The sequence below is a fragment of the Sebastes umbrosus genome, chromosome 13, assembly GCF_015220745.1.
Source record: "Sebastes umbrosus isolate fSebUmb1 chromosome 13, fSebUmb1.pri, whole genome shotgun sequence".
Classification (NCBI taxonomy): Eukaryota; Metazoa; Chordata; class Actinopteri; order Perciformes; family Sebastidae; genus Sebastes; species Sebastes umbrosus.
In genome coordinates, this window is record NC_051281.1 from 15570273 (window position 1) to 15589180 (window position 18908).

The following is an 18908-nucleotide window of genomic DNA, read 5'->3' on the forward strand; positions in this document are numbered from 1 at the left end:
CTGAATACTGCAACAATCTCAAAATTGTAGTTGTATGATAATTCTAGTTGATCAAAGAAGCATGTTGTTGCTCTCAGGCAAACAATCGGACGCTGCGTGAGAAGATCTTGCAGGTGAACCCGCTTGTAGAGGCCTTCGGAAACGCCTGCACTGCAATCAATGACAACTCCAGCCGCTTCGGCAAATACCTGGAGATGAAGTTCACACTCACTGGAGCGGTCATCGGGGCCAAGATATCCGAGTACCTGCTGGAGAAGTCAAGGGTCATCAAACAGGCTATGTATGTGCTGCTCAGGTTTGGTCTGACTGGAGTTCCCTTTGTCACACTTCTGACTGCTCTGTTTGTTTCCTTTCAGGGGGGAGAAAAACTTCCACATATTTTATTACATATATGCTGGGCTTTATCACCAAGACAAGCTGAAGACTTACAGGCTACCAGACAGGACACCTCCCAGGTTAGCGCATCAGTTTGACTTTGACATGTTCATAATACTCCTGCCATTTTTCCCTTCCCATCACGTTGGAACAGCAAACACTGATAGTTGATTGTACATCTGCAGGTATATTGACAGCCAGCACTGCAAAGTGATGCAAGACATTGTCTCCAGCAAACTGTACACGGAGCAGTTTGACGCAATTCAGGAGTGCTTCCGAAATATCGGCTTTACTGAAGAGGTATACCACTGAAAAGTGTATTTGTCTAATTACTAGTCAAAATATCTCATAACACTTGATGTAAGACAAAATCACCTAACAAGAAACATTTCAGTGAGATAAAGGGACTTGTTTTTAGACAATGCATCTTGAATATCTTGTTAAGTGAAAAAATACTACTTTTGAACAAATAACACTTCATAATACTAGTGAACTATAGCTCAAAATGAGTTTTCCCACCTAATTTCAAGATCTCTTTTTATCTTGAAAGGCGTAAATATTACATCTTATTTACAAGTGAACTTTCACTTGTTCCAATGGCAGATTTTTTTACTTATTACAAGCAAAAAACACCTTATAGTCATTGTTTGTTTTTACTTATTTTTGAAGCGGTCAAATATAGTACTTGGTCGCAGATTAATTAAATGCTATAATATTGGTATTTTATTGTATTTGTTTGTTTTCTCCTCTTTTTTCTTAGGAGGTCAACTCCGTTTACAGAATTCTCTCAGCCATTTTGAACACCGGCAATATTGAATTTGCTTCCATCACATCCCAACACCAGACTGATAAGAGTGAAGTGCCTAACTCCGAGGCCTTAGAGAACGGTGAGATACAATAAATTAGGCAATGTGTGTTGTAATACTCAGCGATACTCTACTATTAGCCGGAGAAACAGGTAGGTTTAATGGTCCCCCTGAAGAGGAAAGACTTTGTCATGTGATTTTTTTAGATGAGATTAAAAAAAGGAAGCAATTTTATTCCTCCTTGTGTGATGATTTAAGGACCGCACTCTGTAATAAAATGCCATCCTCCTCTGCAGAGAAGACTTCAGTTGGGTTTTAGGAAAGGAACCCTTTTGAGAAATTTGTACAAAGGTCTCTGTGTTATGGTTTTTATGTTGTGTAATGATTTATGTTTTGTGTAATAATTATTTTGTGACACATGGCAACAGTATATTGGATGTCATATAAGCCTTTGTGACCACGTTTATGTGCATTTCACAAAATAAACAATAAATCAATCATGTCTTGTTACCCAGAAAATATGGGAAATTGTTCTGCAAGCAGTTGTAACTATAATATATCCAAAAGCACAGAACCCCTTTGCATTTACATAAAAAACGTAAAGAAGCTAAGACATCCAAGAGATTGCTGGGGCTTATTTTTATGCTAATGATAAAGACAGATGAGCTCTTGATTATCAAACTGATTATCTCTCTCGTCTTTTCTTTCAGCTGCTTCTCTCCTCAGCATCGGCCCAGAGGAACTCCAAGAGGCGCTGACCTCCCAGTGTGTGGTCACTAGGGGCGAGACCATCATACGCACCAACACCGTGGACAAAGCCGCCGACGTCCGAGACGCCATGTCCAAGGCCTTGTACGGACGCCTCTTCAGCTGGATAGTCAACCGCATGAACTCCCTGCTGCAACCTGACATGAATATCTGGTGAGTGTGTGCTGGTGATGAACATCAGTGTGGACGTTCACTGTTACTCTCTCCTCTTCGATTATCTCGAGCGATCACGCAGAGTTTCTGCAAAGCTCTGATGACCTTTATGGAAGTCTGTAGAGGTAGATGCAAACATGCAGAGGAGAATATCAATGGGCAAGCACAAGACAAGCAATAGGAGAGCAAAAACAGTTTTAATAAATTTTTGATACGGAGTTGCGTGCAGAGAAAATAATGTTCAGATGATTAAAAAGACTTCAGAGAGACTGCAAAGGGGCTGTTCATTGATCCAAAAGAATTCCTTCATAAATATGAGCGTCTACTGTCAAGGAGTCGTCTCTCAGAGATGTACAAAAGCCAGAGCAGTCCAGTCATCTTTGCCATTTCCTTATTGCCATTAACAACCCTGTAGCGCAGGCTAAAGGTGACCTCTACAGCGGGTAATGACTGTTCATGAAAAGTAGCAGCTTCAAGCACTTGGATGAAATGCAGGGTGTTTAATCTTCATACCGTGTTGTAGAAATAAGTATTGTTTGTGCAGATATTGAAAATGACTCGAGGTTAAATCAATACAGACTGAAATAAAACAATTTAAGAAGCTGATGTTTATGATTTCTCATCAGACTAGCAGGCCGTCCAGACCAGACTCTGTATTTGGGTTGAACTTGGATTATCATTAAAGTTTTATCAATTAATATGCCTGCTGGGGATTTGCTTGTTCCGTAACATAGAAGAATGAGTTTGTTTGTCCCCTTTTTCTTCCTTTGAAGTGCCGCAGAGAGCGGCATGAATGTGGGAATCCTGGACATCTTTGGATTTGAAAACTTCAAGAAGAACTCGTTTGAACAATTATGCATCAACATCGCAAACGAGCAGATCCAGTTTTACTTCAACCAGCACATATTTGCTCTCGAACAGGTGAGTTTGACATACAGAGAGAGGTTATTGATATAGTCTTATTCATGTCATGTAATGTGCCTGAAATTAATGCATCCACATAACACTCTTCAGCAGTAATACTGTATATAAACATTCCCTTTTAAACAATCAGTCATTTTAATATTATTTGTGTGTTTTCACATCCATCAGGGCAGAGATGCTTTCAACATGAACATTTTGCTTTTAGCCGGGCTGTGATGTGTAAAGGATTGTTTATACCGTCACGCACCACCAAATTACACTCTTAATTGATTTAATGAAGTTGTTTACCCTGAAGTGCGATAAGTCTTTATTTTCCTTGATGGAAATGAATAGACATTAATCAAAAAAACATTTTGCTATAATGCCTTTTAGTCTGTGTTAACTTTGCAACGGTCCTTCTAAAAGGAAAAACTAGGTAAGGAAGGGTGATTTCATTCATATAGCACATTATTACTAAGTTTTTTGCTTTACATTTAAATGCATACAGCATCACATGTACCAAAGAATACACTAGAATACAAATTTATTGAGGCAGGATTTCACACATAAAATCTGATAGTACTCCCTGCTCATTAATTTATATTCTCCAGGACCAGAACTGGAAGCGACATGTACTATTTACACATTAATTACAACAGCAATCATTGAAAATAAGGCCTTTCAGCCTGTTAAAAGTTTCTCTTCTACAAACAAGTACGAGCTGCCCCTGATGAAGGGCTGGTGCTCTGTGGAAAGGGATTTTTATTTGGTGTCTTCAGTCTCGCTGTACACAGAAACTGATTATTCTGAGTTAATGACTTAAACATGAGGACGGTTTAGATCCGTTGGTTCCACTTTATTAGTAAAATATATATTTAAAAACAACTTTTTCATCCGAAATTAAATAGATGCAATAATGTGATATGACTCTGGGTTATTTGCAAAGTGAAATAAATTATGAATAAGTAAGTGGCTCTATTTGTTAGTTCAGAGCTGTTCTGTTTTATGCATTCAGTAAAAGACTCTATTATGCTGTAAACTTCAGCAATAGACACACACAGCCGGCTGCAGCTGCTTGGTTTTGTTGATTAGAAACTCTTTTTCCCCCAAACACGCACAAATCATATCTAGCCCAGATTGTTTAATTGGGTCATTTAGAGAAATCATTAACTAGATTGTTCTACATTCACTGGTTCTAATTAGATTGAATACCAGAGTGAGGCGGTGGATGCCAGCCTGGTGGAGTACGAGGACAACAGGCCCATCCTGGACATGTTCCTGCAGAAGCCCATGGGTCTGCTGTCCCTGATGGACGAGGAGAGCCGCTTCCCGCAGGCCACTGAACAGACCTTAGTGGGTAAGACTGGAGCTACTCCTACAACATGCTCAGACGCCAAACAATCAAAAATCATAAAACATGAATATAAGAGGTCAGAGGTCACTGATTCGTTGGATTCTAAGGCCCTGATCACACAGAGTGCATTTTAGCAGCCTGAGGCGGCTTTTTGTAAACGCCTTGTAACATTTCTTGAACGTCTCGGACTCAGAGCGGAAAAGCACCCGACGTCATTAGCATTTTTTCTCATTGTAATGACTTTTGCTGGATACTCTGAGCTTTATGACTTTACCAACCGTTACCATGATTTGAGCAGAAAACAGCAGGCCTGGAGGCAAATTAGTGCGGTACTTGAGAGACTTGAGAAGTTGTTTTCATTCATTTAAACTGAACTATTAGGTGGCATACAGTTCATGGTTTGTATAAAGCTTAAGTTAGCACTCATTCAGTGGTTGCCTAGCCAAAAAAAATGTGCAGCAAACTGCAAAAAGCGCTCTGTCTGATCAGGCAACAAAATGGCAGTGCGGTTCACCTCACGTTTTCCACCTTCAAAACTCACTCTGTGTGATCAGGGCCTAAAGCATCTTTTGTTGCCTTTCTCATTTCTTGCCAACAGATAAATTTGAGGACAATTTGCGCTGCAAGTACTTCTGGATACCAAAACGTGTGGAGCTTTGTTTTGGGATTCAGCATTATGCAGGAAAGGTATCAAATGAGTCTATGTATCTGTGCAACAAATAACATACTGCCCTGTTTGTTGATGTGATAAGAGATTTTAAAATGCCTGTCACAAATATTTTTAGATATCCAAAAAATATAATAATACTAATTATTTCAACCATATTCCCAGGCCCAAGACGTAATGACAAATCAGATTGGCATTTAGAGTTTATGCGTGTGTCTTGTGCCCTACTCGACAGGTAATGTACAACGTGAATGGTTTTCTGGAGAAGAACAGAGACACTCTTCCTGCGGACATCGTCGTAGTTTTGAGAACATCAGAGAACAAACTTCTGCAGCAGCTGTTCTCCAGCCCCTTAACTAAAACAGGTATGCTATTAAATAGGCCTCAATGAAAAATATAGCAATGTAGAACATCTCAGCCACTAACAGGAACATTATTCTACTGCTAACCACAATGGAAATGGTAATGGAAACTTTTCTTTGAGACAAACTATTGTTAACAATGCCGGGTTCTGACTGTATTACTCTGTGAATTGTGCTGGGGTCTACTGCTTCCATAAATGTTCAGGTAAGTGGGTTTCTTAAAGACGCGGCTCCCAGGCATCTCCTGGTCCCCCTTCATTTCAAGCCTCTGTGTGCCGTGCTCGGATAAATCTGCAGTCTCCATTATCTCTTGAGAGGCTCAGCTCTCTGCACGGCGCTCTGTTTTTATTTTCACTAAGCTGTCCCTCTTGGTTTCCCACGTCTGAATGCTATCTTCAGATTGTGGGTGCAGTGGGATATTTTTATGATAAGGTTTCTAAATACCCAGGGGATGAAGAAACAGTATTTAGAGAATACAAAAGCAACTCTTCCCACCTCTTTTCTGTTGGTTAAATGAAGGTAGAGTAATGTGCTCGTCATTAGCCGCGGCTGAGGCCTCCTGGTCACTTGACTTAGCTGAAATGCTAATAGATGTGTTAAATTATCAGATTCCCACTTCCTACTTTATTTCAGCTAAGCCACATTATGTGATTCACTTCCTTTTTAGGGACCTGTAAATGCCTGCTTTCAGTCCCAGTGGCATTAAAGGGAGCCTCAATTCACAAAAGGCACCTTAGCTGAGACTCCAGTAGAAATCTCTGTGATGTGTCTGTAAACTTCAATTGCAGGTTGTGCACAAGGGAGCCTTCAGCCACTTCCTTTATGCAATTAATGGCTTCAGAGGAGTACACTCTATAAAAACAAATTCAGTGAGCACTTCATTTCTGTGCACAAAGGCACTGAATAGATACTAAGACGTGCTGTAATGTTTACTGCTGCTGACATAGTGTCAGTTAGATCTAAAAGCTTCTTTATTTCCTTTTTGTTCCACTGCACTTTGTCTGTCCTGCCATTTAGACTGGTGGATCAAGTTAATGTGATGAGTTATCGCATAAATAAACTGTTACTGTGTTGTGCATTTTGAGCCTTTTTATCCTAAAAAGCTCTACCAAAGCTCTCAGTAATTATATAGATGCTTCTGCATGTTCAAGTAAAGGCAGTTTGACTGCAATACGCTTGCAGTCAACTCTGTGTTATTTCTTTGGAGTTGGAGGTCCAATTTTCTTATTTGCAGTTTGTGGAACTGTAGATCATCTCATTAGATAAAAGCTATGAAACGCTCGGCTCCGGCTTATCGTTCTGGAAAAGATGGAGCACCGTTTAAAGTGAGATACAGTATAGCATAAGAAAATTATAAATCTATTCTTCAGGGTAAAATTTGTGGGGGGATTTAATTTGCATTTTACTTCACATTATAGATTCACTGTTATCTGTGAAATTACCATTATCTTGGGGGATCTGATGGAAATCTGTTTTACACCAGGGTGGTTTCACACTCTGGGTCGCCTCCTCGCAGTGTCACCACTAGGGGACACCCTCGTAGACCTGCAGCCTGACAGTAAAATAATGGATCTGGGATGTCAAACTACACACTTACATTCAGTGAATGTTAATGTTTCTGCTGGTACAAAGAACATTTCCTGTAAATTACATCATTTTCCTCTACGTTATATTTTGTTTAAAGCGAAAAACAAGTTTAAACAGACACACAGTCCACATTTATGTAGTATTTTAGTAGACTACTCATTCATTTCACAGGGCAGATTGAGAATGTGATGGTCTTGAGTATCGTTGCAGTTCATGTTTGGAGAACAGTAGGAAACTAGGAGGGCCCCAGAAAGTAAAAAGCTCCCAGGCGGTGAATAGCGAGGCCACTTGAGCCCTGCAGAATGTGGGTCCTTGAGGCTTGGACATGTGGTGGTGTTTTGTCAGAGGAAATGGGATGTATTTGCATGGACAAATTCATCAGAGCCAGGGCCTTTCCCAGATCAGGGGGATCACAGTGTTTGAATTGGCTGGGCTCCGTCGGGCCTACCAGGGCCTGGGCAGCCTGCGGTCACAGTGTGGGTCTCTGTGGGCGTGTGTGTGTGTGTAGCCGCAGGGCTGTCAGGCCGTGCTGCTTGTAGCACAGCACATCTGCACCCACACACACACACACACAGCACCTCAAGACTGCCAGTCCTTTGTCAGAGCACAATGAAAATGGAGGATGTGCAGAGTGATGTGTGCTCTGTGAAAAGTTCACAAACAGTGGAGAGGAAAAGCATATTTTATTTTTTGCCAGGGTTTTAACGCTTTATAATGTGCGTTATATGTAGAAAGAAAAATCACTGGTATGAGCAAGACCTGCACTACACTGGTGCAATATTGTTGTCATTTTGAATTATTAGTATGCAGGCCAGCTGAACATTTGAAATATTTATGTGATTAAACTGAAGCAGTGGCAAATGCAGAGCTGTAGATGCAGATACGTTTTACTATAAAGTCTGATTTGCATGGATGATCGCAGATTTAACACCTGGAACATAGTATTTCTTCTAATTTAAGATGACTTCTTGTGGTGACTTAATTTAACATCTTTCCAACTGAAACAAATGTTATCAGGCAAAAAAATCCTCCCTGAGATTTGATGTATTTATGCTGTTTTTGTGATCGTTAATCTGTGTTTTTAAAAACCCTCCTACAGCCATAAAAAAGCAGACAACCGTGACGTAAATCTGACTTATTAAGGAGGAAAACTGAATGTTGTGAATTGGTGGCTTTACTGTATATTTGTTATTTTTTTACAATTAAGTGCATTACAGTACATTTACAAGTACTATACTTTTTGATGTGCTTGTTTTTTTTTTACTTTGCAGATTAATATTGTACACACAAAACATGTGATTAGCATATAAAGCATATAAAGTAGTTAAATCAGCTTTGCTGTGATCTGCTACACCATTAATTTACACAGTAATGCGTCAGTAATAATAATGATTAACATGACATACTGTATATTGATATAACACTGACATTTAAAGATTTTAAATGCCGGACTTTTACTTGTAACAGCATATTGTTATACTGTGGTATTGTTACTTTTACTTTAGTAAATTATCTTCCTTTACTTTTTTATCCAAAGCAGTATTAAATTAATTTTATTATAATGCTTATAATACTGACCCTGATTGTCCACAATCTCAGGTCTTTCTTATTCATATTTTACAAGTGTGACTAGGTGAGTTAACAAAACAAGCTCTATAATATTCTCCTGTGAGATATAAGGGGTTATAAGTTCAAGTCCATCATGTATACTGAACAATTTACTTTGCTTTTACATCTTCACATGAAGCCACAGCTGCAGTTCTCTCCGTCCTCTGCATCTCCCTCCGTCTCCCTTCATGTTAGGAGATCCTCCTGTGTAGAAATGACAGGCTTCTCCCAGCGATATGACACATTTGGCTCTTTGTTCTCTCTCCCAGTGGAAGCCTTTTTCATCCCAGTGGGCAGACACCACAGTCTTTCACTAGACTTCCACACACTCGCGCTACCAAAAGAGACACTCACCAAGTAGTACCTTTGTTCAATTTCTCCCCTAATCGTGGTGTTGGAGAATGTTTTGAGTCAGCAGTGGGATTTTTTGACGGCCCCGCACATCAATAGCAAGGAGCCAGTTCGCCTAAGTCACATGGTACAACATCCTTTGATAAATGCAACACTGTGTTGTGTCACTAAAAGCCAATTACACCATGCTTTTTATGATTGATCTGCTCTGACAGTAGTGGATGGCATTTAAATCAACAGCCCCCGGAGCCATCTCTAGGCATAAACGGTGGTGGTTATGGAGGGTGAGGAGGGTGGCGGGGGGTTATGGGTGCTTTAATCTCATTTGCTTGGTTGCTGACTTGAGTTTCTAGATCACATGTTTTCAAAAAGAGAGCGGGAGAGCGGCGGAGATATCCAGCAAGCCTCTGCTCACTCAGCTCAGGAAGGCTGCTCTCTCTTACAACTTTGATTGTCCCCCGTGTCGACAGCTCGATCCACAGCTTCTGAAGTACAAGGCGCACACTGGCACTCATAAAAGCGTGTAGGGAGGTGTCATATTGAACGCGGGATTGCTTTTTAATCCCAAGCACATTGACTATTCTTGTCAATAGAACCCCAATACAACTGCCAGCTTGAGCTTTTTTTTTTCCTACAGGATTCTTGCTGGGCTTAATTTTCAAAGTGAACGCACAGATGCCAAGGAAGGCTTTTTCTCTCGCTGCCCCCCCCCCCCCCCCCCCCCCCCCCACACACACACACACACTGCTCTGCCTCACTCTGTGTTTGTCCTGGAAGTCCATGCCAAGAGCAACATGCGTGAAGCAGAAACGATCAGTGGGACGCTCCTCCACCGCCTGTTTCTCAGGACTGAATGACCCGATGGGAAATAGTCCCCTCACCTGCTCCCTCTTTTAATTATTAAGCTTTTATATTAAAACTCTTCTTATTTTATTTTCAGCACATGTCTATTAAAGTGCACTGACAAAATTAAAAACTGCCTCAAGCTGTAACTAAAAACACATGTGGCCTTGTTCTGTAACTGAATCCACTACACAAGGACCACGTCCTCCTTTTTCTTGCTCGTCTCTGTGTTTGAATAATTATAATCCACATCATTAGACAAGTCCCCCTCTGTATCTAAATTAGAAGGTCTTCTTTCAGGCCGGACATCACAGGTGTTCCCTTGGTTTCATGTCTCAGGAGACGGAAATCTTTGAGGATACTGACTATTAACCCATGCTCTAATCATCTAGTCAGGAGGGGGTATGAAACCCGCCAGAAGAATGAATTAATACGACCCGCCAAGGAATACATGAAGAAAGCAGTGAGTGTCCGTTTGCGAGGCTTAGGTACAACTGTCATAGTTTCTCTCATCGCGGCGCAGCCCCTTCATCTCCCCTTGATGGTGTCATGGAAGTGAGAGGCGTGAAAGCACAGTGACACTCCATGAGCTCGTTCCACTCGCAGCCGCTAATTCATCATGACAAATGTGCTCAGATGATCTGGCCCAGCAGCACTAATGGGGAGAGGAGAGAGCGCACTTCATTTGCACAAGACCCACTCCAATTAATCCATCCAGCTTTACTCTGGGCTAATTGGAGCGGGGCCCTGCCTGCCTGTGTGCTGGTAATATACCCGACACAGTTTAACCGCTCCTGTTCTCAAAGATCATACTTTTTTTTGTGTGTATTTTTTTGTGTTGATTGTGCCGAAGGGGCGTTTGAGGATGTAAAATCTGTCCCTGTGATCCTAAACACAAGGCCCTCTCACAAACATGTGTTCATAATGAGCAATTAACTGCTCATATTTCCATGTTATCATATTTTACACTTTCCTTTCTTCTATTTTTAGGTTGAGATTCTGTGAACCTGTGGACACTCTTTCAAGCACATTATTAACAAATATAAAAGTGCATATTTTAATGTGACAGAATATCTTGAATTGAGTTTGTTTACCAAATGCAAAATGTATTAATGGCAGAATAAATGAGTAGATAAATAAATAAGAATTAGAGGAGATAACTGTCAAATGCTAAAAGCAGTATCATCACTAGCTTAAAAGACTGGTTGAGTCCTTTTGAAGTTCTCTCACATCATATGTTTTGGCTTGTTTTGACTACAGAAGTGTGTGTGTGTGTGTGCGTGTGTTTTTGTGCACATATTTGTGTGTGTTTCCGTCCACGCGTGTGTGTTTGTCCCATGAGACGCCACATTGCTTTGGCTCACTTTAAAACCTTTGGCACAAGTAGGACGTTCTTTGTCTAAAGTTAGAAGTGGCCTGGCTGTTAATTAATCCATCATAAATTGATTTTGATCTCTCCAGTGTTTGATTGATGCTTGTAATACACACTTGATAGAGCAGAGTCCTCGGAGAAAGGCAGGCTCTGATCCAGTGTTTAAGTTTTTGGCTCGTTGTCAGACCCTGTCCTCAACAACTGACGTGAGTCTTGAAATTATATAGCAGAAGCCGACTGCATATTTGCATTTTTAGAAGTTCGTCCGTGTGCGGTAGAAAATCTAGAACAATTGTTGGCCTGTCACTTCAGCTTTATCTTAAAAAACTTACAAAGGTTTTCCTCCTTGCCATACACGGCTGCTTGGTTAATGCTGCCTCCTGTGTCTGTAGACGTATTTTTCTAAAGGTGTGTGTGGCACATCTGTGCAGCTATTGTTTATTCATGGAGTAAACCCTTTGAAATGTGTTAAGATACTTCCCACTCATTATAAAAATCCTGCCACCCATGGATTAGGACTTTGATGTCACCAATCCTGCTTCAAAGGCTTCTTTCACTGCTATTAATCACAGTTTAGCCTCTGAAGATATAGCCAGAGAAAACATTTGGACATCTTGTGCAGAAACTTTGAAATGTTCAGACTGTCTTGCATATGCTATGTTCATATCCTTTCCGCTGTGTGTGCGGGGCTGTTGGACTGCTGTGCACGCAGCTGCACTCCTGAGTCCACGGGATTCAGCTCAGATTTAGGCTCCCTCTGAACTGTCTTTTATACCGTGCTGCATTATGAACACCACTGTTAACATAAGAGTGTAGCTTTGTATGTTGAAAAATATTATCACCCCAAAGTGTTTACTGTGTCTCCGTGTTTGATAGTTCACTCTCAATAATCATGTCTTCCCTTTATTTCACACAGCTGTTCAAACTTTTTCCTAAGCTTTAAATAAGACCTGGCACGACTACTTACGACTGTTTTTCATGGTTTGGTTTTTGAACAGGAAACCTGGCGACGTCCAGAGCCCGGGTCACCGCTGCATCCAGATCTCTGCCGCCGCAGCTCGGTTCAGGACGCACCAAGGTGAGGCTCGTGCTCCCGTAGCACAAATCATCACATCTGAGAACATAATGTTTTTTTATTTGTTGCTCACAGGCATCGCGCCATAAGAAAACCCAGTAAAACTTGTGCTGTGAAGCATAGCTACATTAATTGACTACCCTGTTATGTTTGCTGTCTTGCTTGTGGTGATGCAGCATCGCCATCTGGCATTGGGTGTCTACGGCATAAAAGTAGTTTTCAGACTAACTAACTATTGTTGTTTTGCTGTTAATGGGCACTAAAGTATTGGAGTAAACAATTGTGGGTCGTCAAAAATCAGCTCAAATGGCTGCATCAACGTACCGCAATAAGTGGCCAGGAGAGTTTCATGAGTCTTATATTACACAATAAATCTTCATGGAGCAACACTTAAAGGACTTACTAAGAAGTACTCTGAAGATGTTTGCTTCTAATACTGTTTATTAATCACATGTTCATCATGCTGATTCTCTTCATGCATGTTTCTTCGAGTGCCTTTTTATGGTATCACACACACTACACGGTGTTTTAGCACAAGAAAGTTAGTCAAAAAGTTTCTTGATAGCAGGGACTTTCTACCTTTCTCAGTCCTGGACTCGCACTCCATCCTTTTCATTTCACTGTCTATTTTACTCTATTTAAGGGGAAACATTTGGTCAAATCTTTGTTTGTAAGAAATGAAATTGAAAATATCTTTGTCCATTGTGGAATTATTTGTAGTTCTCTGTTAAAAAAAACAAAGAATTCACATTATGATTGTGGAAACCCCCTTAAAGGTGAATTTCATCTTCTTGTCTTTCCGCTTCTCTCTTCCTTCATTTCCATGTTATTCGCCGACATGTGCCGTACTCAAAGTCTCCCATATACCTATTGAAGGTAAGACTCCTGTAGAAATAGTAAATGTGTCCCAATTTAAATATGTTTCTAAAATCATAGACCAGATTGCAAACAGTGTTTGAAAATACTTAAAATCACTGATCATCATTGTAATCTAAATTCAAACTTTATCTACGTTTCACTAACTCTGAATTGTGTGCAGCTTCACTCCTCTGACATCAATCACAGCCTGGCTTTTGGAAAATGTAAATCATTTCTTTTGAACTCTTTTTTTCACGCAGCCACACTTCTGCGTTATTAATGTAAACAAATGCTCTTTTTAGATTATAGAAATATTTAATGTGAGACACAAAGGACAAAATAACTGTGGAGAAACTTTGTTGAACCTCCCCTAAGCACCTACTCAATTATTCTTGAACAAGAAAGGGCTTGTTAATGACAACTCAGTGTGATTGATGTAATATGTATGCAGTCATGCTCTCAATCAGAGTTGGGGAAAAGTTGACAGAAACTGACACTTACAAGAAAGTTACCAGTACGACTAGATTAAAGTAGTGTGACGGTTGTTAGAATAGTGGAAGTGAGTCCTAGATAATTTGTACTTCTGTGTGATCTGCTTTCAAAATTGCAGTCGAAAGTGTCAAAGCTTTCGATTCCTCTCTCCATGTAACTTGACGTACCTTTAGTTCTCTGCTCTAGGATGGAATAAAGAATTAAGATATGCACTTTGCTACGTAGACTTACCATAAAATATCTATTGCATCATTAATTTTGATGAAGCCATGAACTGCGAAGGCCATTAGAAAGCTTATATTGTGTCCTCGTTAATCCGTCGTCGGGATGACTGTCTGCTTGGTGACGGCTGGTCTCATTACTCAGAATGCTCCGCAATTTTCCCGTGCCCCACAGCAATGCGAAATTATTCTCTAGATTGTTAGCTTTAAGTGTTTATGGGGCAATGTTATACAGACGGCACAGTTAGTACAGCTGTGTATTCCCAACTGGCCCATTTAGAGGAAGGAGACCTGCTGTAATAATACCTTTATCTCCACAGAGCCCACCAAGGATGCCAGGTTGCAAACAAACTGAATCTCATTTGAATCTGCTGCTTTTGCAGTGATGCTGTTGGCTGTTGACGTCTGGCCTGTTTATCACTTGCAGCGTGTTCATTGTGAATGTTTGCGTTCAGGTGGACACCATGGAGATGATGCGTCACCCAGAAGAAACCACCAACATGAGGAGACAGACTGTGGCCTCCTATTTCCGTGTAGGTGTTTTCTCTTTTATGCTGCTTAACTGTCTGACAACAATCAACAGTTTGAACACGTTGTAAACTCCTCTGTTCTATTTTAAAATCCTAATTGTGTTGACACAAACTGTTCCACAATTTGAAATAGGGCACAGAACACATTACATTACATTGTTAGACTTTACTAGCCTCTAGTAATCTAATCATATGTCTCTATTTATTACAGTGTGAGTGTTGAAAATGGTGAAAAATGTCGAACAGTGTTTCCCAAAGCCCAAGATGACGTCCTTAAATGTCTTGTTTTGTCCACAACTCAAATATATTCAGTTTACTGTCATAGAGGAGTAAAGAAACCAGAAAATATTCACATTTAAGAAACTGGAATCAGAGAATTTTAACTTTTTTTTTCTTAAAATATTACTCAAACCGGTTAATCGATTATCAAAATAGTTGGTGATTAATTTAATAGTTGACAACTATGATTAATTGATTAATTGTTGCAGCTCTAAAGTGTTCACACATTCTTGCTTGTGTCTAAAAATGGTATAAAAATGCCTCAAACCCAACTTTAATGGAGGAAAGAAATCAAAAATGCACATTGAAGCATAGTCAGGTAAAAAGCAAGTAATATCCACAGTGACACACAACCAATAAAAACAACAGAAATCATCTTTACCACATCAATCATTCCCTCCAGAAATGTAACATATTCTGATTGAAAAGTTTTACTGTGATAACTCGCACAGTAAATTCAGTGTAATCTAAATTTCTACATCATTAATTCCATCGGTGAAGTAACACTATACTCCCCATGTTGCTTTTAGTTTCTCTAGTTTCACTCTCTCTCAGAAATACTGTTCTCTTAATTCATAATTAAAAAGTAATTGATTTGCTTTTAATGCAATTCAGCACTTCTCTATATGTTTCACAGTAAAAGACTTCCAGGGAAAGGATGTGATGAGTTTGCATTTACAGCAAATACAGTTCAGCAGGAATGAGTCCTAAAACCCAGAAATGAGTTGGCATCCGGAAGCCAATGGGTTTTTTTTGAATGGGTTTTTGGTTAGATGCTTAAAATAAGGTCTGCGGTAAACACAAGCTTAACAGATTTTAACGTTTTGTTCTACGATATAAAATACGTCAGTAAATATCCCACTCGTGAATTTTGAAGCTTTTACTTGTCTTTAAAAAGGCAGTTGCCAACAAGTGGCTAAATGAGACTACTAAACGTCATCACTGGTGAACTGGTGTAGTTCGTTTGTAGCCTAACGTTAGTTTTCATTCACACTTCAAAAAGTTTCATTTGTGAAGATTATCTTGCTGAACAAAACGTGTAAGTATCATAAACGTTTTTTTGCCACAGAGATTATTTTCTGCAACAATACAAAATCCAATGGAAAAATCTCATTGGCATTTTGTCGAGGGAACTAGGGCGATGCTAACTTCCTGGTGGACCTACAAAAATACGTCATCCCTGCAGCACTCTATAGCAGTAACAGCATATCATAACAAACAGAAAACACCATAATATGATCAAATACACCTTTGGAAATAAAGGCTTGGCTCCATTAATATGATTGTCTCTCAAGTAAAAGCCTAATAAAGTAAAACAATGCCTCTTCAGTTGAGTTCATTTTAAGGATAGATTAATAAATTATGCAAAGCTAGCAACAGTAGATCAAATAACTGTGTATGTGAAAGATGTTGTTCGGAGAATAGAGAATGATCACCAACTCTTCTTTCAGCTCATTGTTTTGGTTTTTCCGTCATCCAAACCCGTCAGATAAAGTTAACGACTTTATGAACATCGTGGAGCATTTAGCAGCTAAAGAGCCAGATGTTCCCTTTAGGAGTTGGTGGAGACCAAAACAGAGCTAAAAGGAGAGTAAATATTACTTCTATCAGGTAGCCAGAAACTCTTCTCCAAATGACTGTTAATGTTGATCTGTGTCTTCTGGATCTGTAAATAAAAAATAGTTTGCACATTCGCCCTGAGGACTTTATATGGTGACGATATGTTGATATGATATTTATACAGTAAATCCTCTGCTGCCCCCAAGTCAAAAAACGTAATTTATGCAGCTTTAAAAAAAGATTTCTTACCACGCAATTTTTAAATATTACCACAAAAAGTCTGCCAGATCTTTTTTGGACTGATTAATACCGTAAATTACTATTCAGCTTGTATTTTGGTATCAAACACATCTACAGTATGTCTGGAAAAAGTTGGATTCTTGAAGTTGCAGTACAATTCTTTATAACTGAACTTACACCAGACTGTGATAATTCATATGACAACTGCTTTTTATTCTTGCCTTGTTTCTGCCCACTGTTTATTATTGACTCATTGTGCGTCTGCAGTACTCCCTGATGGACCTGCTGTCTAAGATGGTGGTGGGTCAGCCACACTTTGTGCGCTGCATCAAACCCAATGATGACAGGCAGGCGCTGCGCTTCTGCAAGGAGCGGGTGATGGTGCAGCTGCGCTACACCGGGATCCTGGAGACAGTGAACATCCGTCGGCAAGGCTACTCCCACCGCATCCTGTTTGAAGAGTTTGTCAACAAGTAAGAGCGCCGTCAAGACAGGCAGCACCTACATTCTGCAGCAGGCGCACACGTGGAGCGCCGACACAACCCCAGAGATAGAGCAGAACAAGCGAGCCGTGCTCTGCATCACACAAAAACACGGGTTCTTTAATTAGGTAGGGGTACAAGTTAAGCAGAGCAAGAGGCTGACTAATTGGCAGTCATTAGTGATGGTGCAAGACAAAATCCTACAGCTCTTTTAACTGGGTGGATACTCCAGTCTGGAAATATGGATAAAATTCAAACAGGGAGGAACTGTGATTATAAGGGGAGATGCATTTTAATGGATTTCCTTTTACTATTCATAAAGAGTTTGTTCTTAAAACTCAGTGACCTGGAAAAGCTCAAATGTAGTCTCCGTGTCCCATTGGTATTACATTAGAACACAATTAAAACAAGATTTCATCATTAGGGGGACTTTACATAAGGGTGTTGTTTTTGTTTTTTAAAAATGTGGGACAGGATATCAAACTGTTAATAAGTGATGCACACTGTTCAAATGTCCAACCCCAAATTTAAAGTGCATACCTACCTACACATCCCCAGTACTGTTGAGGAAAAACTACACGATGAATCTGTGGGAAAATGCAAGGAAACTTATGTTTGATCAATTTTGCTTTGAAAAATATTCTAGCCACCTCCTAATGTGAAGACTTTAAGATGATATAAAATTTAATTAACTTGGGCTTGTGGCCTGTAGGGAAAAAAAACTTTGAGATGGCTGGTTAGTCTCACTGCTTTAAGGAAGCTTTAAAGAATGTGCTTCATTTTGGTGACCTAAAACTTCGAATGACCACATGTTTTATTCTTGCATGTCCTAGTTTTGGTCGATGTGTCGATGATTTTACTGTTTTCTCTACAACACCTGTGCATGAAGAGTGTGTGAATGAGAGGTAGTATTACCACTTCAGACTACATTTTAACCTGGCTATTGAATCCATATGATCCTACCTGAGCCAGGCAGAAGTCATACAGACAGACCTGAACTGCTAAACTGCACCTTTAGTGAAAACTGATTTAAATTTGTGCTCTCATATCAAAGGCTCGTCTGATGTTGCCAAGCAGTGCTTTGTATTTACCATCAAAGAAATAACAGGTATCAACAGGAATTAGAATGAAAGGCTGTAGACTGAGGCGGGGAGGGGAGTTCAAAGAAGTTTTTCTTCTTGTTGTTGTTCTTCTTTTTGACCAACGCCAGAACACAAGAGATGAACCAGTCGTTTTGGAGCCTCGATGTCCCTGAGCAAACAGTTAGAGCCACTTTGTCCTATGCTGGTATTTTGTAAACTACAACAAGAGGATCAGTGGACGGATCCAGACAATGTGAGCGATAAACATGCAGTGGAAGCTGATGAACACTGATAGAGACCGGGCCGATGGGCATCTTCTGTGGCCACTGAAATAAGAGACGATGATCCATTCAAAAGAGCTCCAACAAAGGGCCTCTGTTGAAGACTCATGTCTCATTTTTCTGCTCTGACTGAGCAGGCGATTTTCCAGCTATGACGATGCTTCTAGTAGTTGTGTAGGAAAAGATGCTAAGATTTCTGGCCTCTCTTCTCGACTAATGTTGGATAAGATCACTTTAAAATGTTGTCAGTTACTGAACAAGAGCTCAATGTTTGTAATCAACCGACTGTGTGATCAAAATACAAATTTTGGATTGTTCACTTGTACAATAATCCTAAATGTTGCAGTTTACACTAAATTAAACAAAAGTAGTAGTAGAGTGAAATTAAAAGGAATGGCTTGACGCTTTGAGAAATACTTTCTTGTTTAGAGTTAGATGAAAATACCACTCTCATATCTGTACACTAAATATGAAGCCAGCAGCATGTCTCTTTTATAACAAACAAGATGTAATGTGTGATTTAGTGAGCTTTAGAGGTGTTAGTGGGCAGATTTTTTTACCTTTGGACCGAGACAGGCTAGCCGTTTCCTCCTGTTCCCAGTCTCTATGCTAAGCTACGCTAACAGGCTGTAGCTTAATATTTACCAGACGGACATGAG

General features: G+C 39.9%; 1 protein-coding gene across 4 annotated transcripts in view; it reads left to right on the forward strand.

Moving 5' to 3' along the window:
- myo3b (myosin IIIB) overlaps positions 1-18908 on the forward strand; it is a 70161-nt gene that overhangs the window by 24143 nt on the left and 27110 nt on the right. For 3 of the 4 annotated variants that reach the window (XM_037790965.1, XM_037790967.1, XM_037790968.1), the window contains 13 exons: positions 78-280; positions 357-455; positions 561-675; positions 1136-1262; positions 1892-2102; positions 2876-3023; positions 4209-4362; positions 4958-5046; positions 5262-5391; positions 12148-12227; positions 13080-13100; positions 14251-14328; positions 16672-16877. In XM_037790965.1, the coding sequence (XP_037646893.1) occupies positions 78-280; positions 357-455; positions 561-675; positions 1136-1262; positions 1892-2102; positions 2876-3023; positions 4209-4362; positions 4958-5046; positions 5262-5391; positions 12148-12227; positions 13080-13100; positions 14251-14328; positions 16672-16877 (1661 nt within the window). The remainder of the gene's footprint in view (positions 1-77; positions 281-356; positions 456-560; positions 676-1135; positions 1263-1891; positions 2103-2875; positions 3024-4208; positions 4363-4957; positions 5047-5261; positions 5392-12147; positions 12228-13079; positions 13101-14250; positions 14329-16671; positions 16878-18908) is intronic. The other variant, XM_037790966.1, reaches the window with a different exon arrangement.